Here is an 8825-nt window from a genome sequence, read left to right on the forward strand (position 1 = left end):
TAAAGGGTCCCTAACGGGGGAGGGGTGGGGTAAGAAGGGAGGGGAGGAAAAGGAAGGGGAGGGGAAAGGAGGAAAGCGGGAGGAGGGTTGGACGGGAAAGGGCCAGGAAAGCTCAGGCTTGAGGCGGGGCGAGTGCCGCTGAGCCCAATGTTCCCATGACAACGAATCCCTCCGCCGCCTGGGAGCCCAGCCCTCACGGCGTTCGTACTCCTTCCGTATCGCTTCGCGACCGTTTCCGCCCCGCGCCTTTGTGCTGCGCGCGATGACGACATGACGCATGAGTACTGCCAGGGAGGAGGGGCCTTGTATATAAATTCAACCCCCGAGCACTCTCGACCCGGGAGTTGCTCGAACCGCCGAGTGGAGGAAGGGAGTATCTCGACCCAGGCCAGGTTATTACGAAGCGCAGGGAGCACGAAGGCCGGACACCATGTCGCGCTACGGGCGGTACGGAGGAGGTAAGAGGCCGGAGAGAGAAACGAGGCAACGGGATGGGACGGATCATGGGCCAGGCCATGGGACACGAGGCGGGCTCAGGCTGGCGGCTGTTGGGAGACGGTTGTTCCTCGTGCGTAATGGCGGACCTCGTCTTGGCGCCACACGGAGCCATAGTGGGGGGTGGGGGACGGGGGACCGGGGACCGGGGTGGGGGGTCGCGGAAGGAAAGCATTCGGCGCGGGCCTCCACTTACGGGAAGACTTGGGTGGGAAGGAATTCGCGGGGCTCCCGCGTTCCCCGGTGGTGGGGCGGGCTGGCTGCAGCGAGACCTTCCTGGCCTTTTTCTAGCCGCTCCCCCCCCCTTTCGCGCCGTTGACGGCGGGAGAAGGTGGCTGCCATTTTGCGCACGTTGCCCCTCGCCGTGGCGCAGGTCCCGGGGCCTTCCCCTCTCCCCTCCCCCTCTGAAGTGCCCCGCTTGCAGCCCCCTGCCCTCCGGGCCGGGTTAGGGCCTGTGGGGAGGAAGGGAGCGCAGCGAGCGTGCGGCGGCCGCCGCCGCCGCTGCCAGAGATCACGGTGGGGGGAGTTAGGGAAGTCCCCCGAGATCCCGGCCCGGAGGCCTCCTCTCCCCAAGGGCTCGTTTGAGGCCTCGGGTCTGGAAGGGCAACTGGCCCAGGCAGACGGGCCCGGGCCAGGGAGCTGCCTCCGGGCCCTACTTCGGACCGGCAGCCCCTGAGCCCTCTCTGGCCCTTGCCCCCGAGGGTGGGTGGAGCTCCGGGAGCCGGGGGCTCCTCCCTACCTTTGTGAGCTCCGTGATTGTGGTTCCGGGGAAGTAAGAAGCATGCTTAATGGAGTGGCCGGGAAAGGACAAAAGAAAGCGTTGACACGTTTGAAGGACTAAAGTTTAAAAAAAAAAAAGTTTAAACGCTTTGCAAACGACTTAAAAGTTCAATACCTGTTTTGTCTATCGGAAACCTGCTTATATCATCTTTTACCGCCATTGCTCAACTTTATATTGAGTTGAAATGTTCTACTCCTAATGTGCAATCTTTTTTGTTTCTTCTAACAGAGACCAAAGTATATGTTGGCAACCTGGGAACTGGTGCCGGCAAAGGAGAATTAGAAAGAGCCTTTAGTTATTATGGTCCCTTACGAACTGTATGGATTGCCAGAAATCCTCCAGGATTTGCTTTTGTGGAATTCGAAGATCCAAGAGATGCAGAAGATGCAGTTCGAGGACTAGATGGAAAGTATGTATGAAACTCAGGTGTCTCAGATTTGTCATATTAGTGTGGACAAATGTAATAGGATGCATATTTTTAATACAATATACATTTATCCATTATTTTTTTTTTCAGGGTGATTTGTGGCTCTAGGGTAAGGGTCGAATTGTCAACAGGAATGCCCCGAAGATCTCGATATGACAGACCACCTGCACGGCGCCCATTTGATCCTAATGATAGATGTTATGAATGTGGGGAGAAAGGTCATTATGCTTATGATTGTCATCGCTACAGCCGAAGAAGGAGAAGCAGGTATTTATTTGGAAAAAAAGGAGTGGTTGGTATATAACGGTTAATCATGTAATTCTTTTGTTAGCAAAGAAGAAAATACTATTTTTTTCTATAAACTTTTTATGTGTTAATTGTCAGGTGTATTTTACAGTTTGTGTTTAATTTTAAAAATGTTAATATATTAATAATCAACCTGGTCAAAACCTTTCAGGTTTCTTCGTTTGAGTCAGTCGCCTTGATTCAGAATGTCACGAGCCTTAAGATATCATGCTGAGGCGCCTTGCAAATCCGACAATTAAGATCCTCCTAGACCTTGAGGTGATCAGCATAAGAGGCCAGATCCCCTCGAGCCATCTACACCTAGCTTCACTTTATTCTTTAAAGGGCAGAAAATTTGAGTCGGTGATCGCCGTAACAGTAAATTTGGCTTTCAATTGGGGCCCCCCTCCGGTTTAGAAAGAGGAACACGAGATTGACCACATTCCCACCTAGAAAAATCTTCTTGCGTCAATCAAGCCTCACCTGGCTCATTTGGCTGTCAGTTTGATCGTCGTTAGATTGAAGAGAACTTCTAGATGCAGCGATCGGCTATAGATACTTCTAGATCGTCTAGATCTGCTAGACCTTGGGCCAAAGAGGGTCGACCTGCAAACTTGCAAGGTTTATTTTAAATACACATTATAGTGTTTTATATTATGTAATTCTAAAATGTAATTCAGCTTTTAACAAATCTTTTCTAGGTAGTAAAAAAATATATACTCGACAATTAATAGGCCCTGAGTTTATTTCCAACTGACAGACACTGTTTTAAATAGTTGTCTGAAATTTGATTTCAGCAGAGGTACACAAACACTAGTAAAAATGGAATTTTTAAATCTAACACTTGTTTTCTCTAACTTGAAAATAGGTCACGGTCTCGATCTCACTCAAGGTCCAGAGGAAGGAGATACTCTCGCTCAAGGAGCAGGAGCCGTGGTAGGAGGTAAGCCCTTTATCTAGTTTTCAAAAAATGTTTCATTGTGAAGAGTGTTTTTTTTTTCATTGGTTGACTTAAATTGCTCCTCTTTTGCAGGTCAAGGTCTGCATCTCCTCGAAGGTCAAGATCTGCATCTCTTCGTAGGTCTAGGTCTGCTTCAATCCGTTCTCGATCTGGTTCTTTAAAAAGATCGAGGTATTTCCAGTATGTTGAATTTTCTTATGTTTAACTAGATAAAAACTGTCCTTTGGGGATTTAAATAGTCCGATCTTGCTTGATAAACTTGATTTTATTTTTATTTTATTTTTTTGTTTGTGGGGCAATGAGGGTTAAGTGACTTGTCTAGGGTCACATAGCCAGTTAGTGTCAAGTGTCTGAAGCCTCGGGTCCTCCTGAATCCAAGGCCAGTGCTTTATTCACTTCACCACCCAGCTGCCCCCTAGTGCTTTATAAAAGATAAAACCTGAATTTGTGATTTCTTTGGCACAGAATTCAAAAATGATAAAACTGCCAAAGCAGGTTAGTCTGCCCCTTCTCTGTTCCCTAGAGCCCCCCTGAGAAGACTCCATACATAGCCCATGCTCTGAACCAGAGTCGTGGTGGGTTTCATGATATTTCTTGCTGTGCTTTATACTTTGTTTCAATTTTCCCCTCCACATGGATACTTGAGTTGAAATGGTTGTTAATATCATGCTCTCCCAGCAGAGAGGTATCATACTTTGTTGTCCCCTGGGTCATTTCAGCTAAGCTGTTTGAACCAGCTTACCTAGCTTAAAAACCTTGAGGAGAAGAGGTTAGCTGAAGCTTAAGTCACACAAAGTCTAGTTAACGTGGAAGGAGAAGCATGCCTTGGAAGAATAGACTGAAATCTGTGGTGGTGCTGTGGGCAGCAGGTTGGGCTGTTGGAGTTTTAGAGTCCCGTGACCTTTTGAGTCTTAACTCTGGGAGACTTGCTCTAGGTCAGTCATAAGTGGCGATCTCTATAAAATTGCCTCTTTTTTTTAAGTCCACTTTCAGCTCTAAAATTTTGTTGGAAACACAAACTCAGTTTGGGGAAGATGAAACAGATGTGTAGGCTGTTTCCTCTAATCAACCTTAGCATAGCAGAAATAATTTTTGATAATTTAACAGACATAGAACATGTAAGAAAACTAGAGATGTTTAAAAGCTATACTGATTTTAGGAGACAGATACAATATGGTAACTCTGTCTGCTTACAAAAAGTTCCTATCATGTATAAATTGGCCATTTTTGTCACCGGGTTTCCCAATATGGCTTCCTCAGTAGTGCATTATTCAGGTCTTGGTCAAGGGAACCTACCTAGTAGATAGGATTTGCTGTGCATCTAGGCTATTCCTATTTGGAAAATTTTCATCATATTATTTACTTGAAGATCTCAGACTTGCCATTTTTGAATTAGATGTTTATGATTTTACCAAAGTAAAACTTGGCATAAGTGCCAGTGTTACTAGGAAAAAGGCTCATTTTATATATAGTACCATTAACCTTATTTCATCTTTTTTCTCTCCCTTCACCAAGATCATCCCGCTCAAGATCCAGATCCAGGTCTCTTTCAAGACCAAGAAGCAGGTAGGGTAAATTAGTGATACATTCTTCTTTTTTAATAGCTCCAAACTCCAAAGAGCTCAAAGTGCTTTGAATGAAATTTATGGAACTTAACATACTTGGAAGACCCAGGAGTTAAATGGAAATTTTGAAGTTTGGTACATTACCAAATGTTTGATTTTTCGGGATATTGACAGAATTTGTATGGTATACCACTTAAAGAAGAATCTGGTTTTTCTTGGGTCTGAATCCTTTTCTGATTATTTTGCTCAGATTATTTTGAATTCTGTATTCTAAATCATCTTTAGGAGTTATAGATGAACTATGTATGATGTTGGAAATACCAGCATTCTTGTTCAGTGCAAAAAATAAGTTGAAATATAAAGTCTTAGCTATCACTTCTAATGATTAGTTTGTTGTAGAATTTCATATTCTGTTTTATAAACACGGATTAACTTTAGTATATATCTGAGCCTAGTCCTTGGATGGATCACATTTGGTGTTCATTCCATGGTATGCTATTAGAAAAGGACGAGTAAGTACACTTTTTAATAAAATTTCTCGTGTTTTGACAGCCGATCAAAATCCAGATCACCATCTCCAAAGAGAAGGTAAGTTGAATTTTCCTTTTTCAGACAATGGCTGATACTACTTGTCATATCTGAATTGTTTTAGTGTTCTTTATAAGAGATTGTTCTTGATATAATCTGCAGTCTTTCAGCTCTTTGGAAAATTGGTGCTCTTTTACATATATATATTTTTATATATATATATGGTCCTAGATAGAATACAAATTTTTATTTAAAATTGAACTCAATTCTTTGAAATGATTTAAGTTAGGTCTTGATTAGTACACATAATGAATCCCCTGAAGTCTCATTATTTGAATTCACACTGTATTACCATTGGACTGGAATCGACATTTTTTTGTTGTTCAAATAGTACAGATTTGATTGCATGCATGGCACCACTTCAGGGGATTCATTATCATTACTTGGCAATAATCAAGACCTAAATGTTTTGAGTATAACACAAGTGATTTTGATGGAATTGGAGTGTATAATTCTAGTCTTCCTTCACAGTCTAGCTTATGACTATACCATCATGCTTTAGTCTGTGTTAAGTAGTCAGAACTAATAACCATATAAAAGAAAGACCGATTTGGAAAAAATAAAGCTTTAATAATTGGTGGATAAAATAATACAGTTGCTTTGGTTAATATTTACAAAAATCAGCCAAGAGTTACCTGCAGCTAAGAGAATATAGGTCTTTGAGACTGGGGTAACCAGCAGCCAATACAGTAATTTGGCAAAATGAGGTGCTAAGTTATTAATCTTAATACTTAGTTTGTTATCTTAGCATTTCCCAATTTTCATTTTTTACCTGCGTGTGTTTTGAACATGGCACAGGAGGCAATAGATATTGGACTAATATTTTTAGCTTGAAAGAAGAGTCACTGGTTTTGGAAGGGTTTTATTTTGTGCTCAGTTTTTGTCTTGATAAGTTCAGTAATTAATCTTTTCCTTTATTTTAGCCGCTCACCTTCTGGAAGTCCTCGTAGGAGTGCAAGTCCTGAAAGAATGGACTGAAATGAAAAAAATTAACCTTTTAGGAAGAAAGTTATTTTGTTTACATTATTATAAGGGATTTTGTGATGTCTGTTCAATGTAAGTGTAACCTAGAAGGCTATTTGAACCATCTAATAATCAGAATGGATCTGGATATTTTAAGAGCTCTGTAAATTTACATCAGTAGAGTAGTGTAATTTTTTTTGTTGTATGTATTAACATCTTATGATCTTGAAAATGGATTTTTTTTTATTGGCACATTTAAGAATAAAAATGTGTTTCTAACTAGACTTCTGATTTGTGGTCACTACTGTTAAAAATTTAGCTTGGGCCAGTCTCAAGCCTAGAGAGCTTGTTAGGCCTGTTCAGGGTCAGTATCTGGATGTGGCTAGAAGGTGATTAAAAAATGGTCAAGTTGAATGCACTCATGAAATCTTTCATACATTTGGATAGTTTCTTAACTGTCATTTGGGGCATTGAAAACTTATCTTTTCATAGTAGATAAATTTGAAAGTAGTTATGTTTTAGAGAGTTAACCTTACTTTTTCTTTTTCATAACTGCCTGTCATCTGTGGCAGACTCAATGGTAGATGCCCTATGAAATTATCACCAAGGGACCATGATTCATTAGATTAAATTGGCATAACAATTGGACAGAGCTTAAGTAAATTCTGGGAAGTGCTGAAGGGTCCATGACATCATAGCACAAATTACTTCTGGACAACTGTTGTGTCATAGCTAAAGTTGGTGCAAGAAAAGCATTAAAAAAGTTGACGTCAGATAAGTACTAATGAGTGTTGATAAAGTCACCATTTGGGAATATATTGCTCAGTACTGTGCAATTGTTTTTAGTAATATATACATTTTAGTATTAAGTTAAATTGTTTGAAGATGCCAAAAATGAGTGCATGTTGTTTATTTTTATTTTTTTAAGAATTGCTTGGATTGAGAGCAAAGACAAATGTAAACCAGCTTTGCAAAATTGTCATTTTTCCAGCCTAAGCACCATTTCCATCTTCCATGTCTTTATAAACTGCTGCTCCAACTTCATCCCATCTGATACTCCTCAGACCCACCCCACACCCCTCAAAGACAGCAGATTTTGCCAGGCTGGTGCAAAGTATTTAAATTTATTGATCATAAACTAAAATGTGGTTTGTACACCAACAGTAGTACATTTACATTGTTAGCTTTTGGTTTGCCTCATATCACTTGATGAAACTTAAATTTTTTTAATAAAGAATAATAACGTCCCCCACACCTTAAAATAGTAGCAGTAGAATATTGTTTCACTAAAGGCACAAATTATCTTATTCAAAGATATTTGCTTGTCTGTCATCCTAGCTTTGATACAAAAGCTTAACTTTCAAGGGCCATGTTTTTCCAGTGTACTTGGTACTGACTTCTGCCATAAGTTTAAAATATATCAGGTAGTAATAGTAATTGGCCACAAATGAGTTTATTTGGTAATTTTTGAATGCTTCGACATACCTAAGAGCCATTTTTTTTATATATGCTAAAGTTATTTGAAGAAATCTTTTTGTTAAGGGATTTGAATATTGAATGAGCAGTATGATTTGGTATAGAAACCACCTACCGTGTACAGGTTTATCTGTTGCATTTTATCAGCTTTAACTGTTCTGTACTATATTAAGGCAAATTTACTCTACAATAAATCTGCAGAGATTAAAAAAATGCCAACTTAGTACTGTGTTCTTTATGAATTTTTAACGAGGGGATTTGTTTGGAAACAGTCCACTATGGAAACTAGTCCATGCAACTTTTTCTCTTGTGTGGGGATAAAAAAGGGTTAGGTACTTATTGACTTTCAGCTGGAGAGTAGAATTCCTACTTGGTTTGTGGCCACAGAATTGGGAGGGGAGGTAGCGATGAAGGTATTTGTTGCATTATAGGTTTGGCTGAATATATTTAAGTCCCTCCAGCTGTGCTGCAGGCTTTTCAATTAAGCTCTGACTTTTCCAAAGCTATGCCCTGAACTGCCATGATTTTGGCAGGGTGAAAGAATCTAATTTTTAAAAAAGATAGCATTTAAAACGGTTCCTACTATGTGCCAGGCACTGTGCTATACCCTTTCCAAATAAGGCTTTATCCTTAACAACTCTGAGAGGTAGATGCTATTATCCTCATTTCACAAATGAGACTGAGGCAAATGGTTGAAGTGATTTGCCCTGGGGTCGAACATCTAATAAGAGTAAAGACAGGATTTGAACTCTGGTCTTTTCTGGCTAGGCCCATCACTGCTCTGTGCCACCAAAGCAGGTATTTATTATCCCTGGACAAGCAATTGAAGATGATAGTCCTACACCTGGGTCTTTGGGAAGTCAAAAGAATCTGATTCCTAACACTGAGGCTTTTTTACTGTACTGCAACAGCTCAAACTGTTCATGTTAGCCAACTCAAACATTTCTGAGCTGAGCTATGTCTCCAACCTGGCTTTTCTTGATGTTATATACTACTCCCGGGACTCGACATTCCGGTCACACTACTGTATCCTTATTGTTCTTCATACACAGTTTTACATCTTGGCTTTACTCTGGCTACCCTTCTCCCTCCCCATCCTTGGAATGCACTTGTCCTCACTTTGACTTCTTAGAATTCCTATCTTCCTTCAAAGCTCAGCTCAAATATCAACTTCTTAGTTGACCTGCTATCCCCAGCTTGCTAGTACATTAAAAAATTCTAAGACCATAGGAAGGGTTCTGATCATAGGCACATAGTCCAACCCTCTCAAACAGGTGAGCAAAC

The 8825-nt window shown here is 41.0% G+C and overlaps 1 protein-coding gene across 2 annotated transcripts; it reads left to right on the top strand.

Annotated features, from left to right (window-relative positions):
* Positions 1-262: 262 nt before the first annotated feature.
* SRSF7 (serine and arginine rich splicing factor 7) lies at positions 263-7754 on the top strand. 2 transcript variants are annotated; one of them, XM_043986844.1, is made up of 8 exons: positions 263-458; positions 1505-1685; positions 1794-1970; positions 2857-2931; positions 3022-3120; positions 4465-4515; positions 5067-5102; positions 6026-7754. In XM_043986844.1, the coding sequence occupies exons 1-8, from the start codon at positions 431-433 to the stop codon at positions 6078-6080; spliced, it is 702 nt and encodes a 233-aa protein (XP_043842779.1). In that variant the 5' UTR covers positions 263-430; the 3' UTR covers positions 6081-7754. The 2 variants fall into 2 exon arrangements, with proteins under 2 accessions (XP_043842779.1, XP_043842778.1); XM_043986843.1 differs by having other exon boundaries at positions 266-458; positions 3022-3129.
* Positions 7755-8825: the final 1071 nt, after the last annotated feature.

Source organism: Dromiciops gliroides, chromosome 2 (genome assembly GCF_019393635.1).
Source record: "Dromiciops gliroides isolate mDroGli1 chromosome 2, mDroGli1.pri, whole genome shotgun sequence".
NCBI classification, from domain to species: domain Eukaryota; kingdom Metazoa; phylum Chordata; class Mammalia; order Microbiotheria; family Microbiotheriidae; genus Dromiciops; species Dromiciops gliroides.

Excerpts from the sequence above, each read along its gene's own strand:
- SRSF7 (XM_043986843.1), top strand. The coding sequence starts at position 431 with ATGTCGCGCTACGGGCGGTACGGAGGAG. Across the intron at positions 459-1,504 it reads CTACGGGCGGTACGGAGGAG|AGACCAAAGTATATGTTGGC; the intron begins GTAAGAGGCCGG and ends TTCTTCTAACAG. Across the intron at positions 2,932-3,021 it reads AGCAGGAGCCGTGGTAGGAG|GTCAAGGTCTGCATCTCCTC; the intron begins GTAAGCCCTTTA and ends CCTCTTTTGCAG.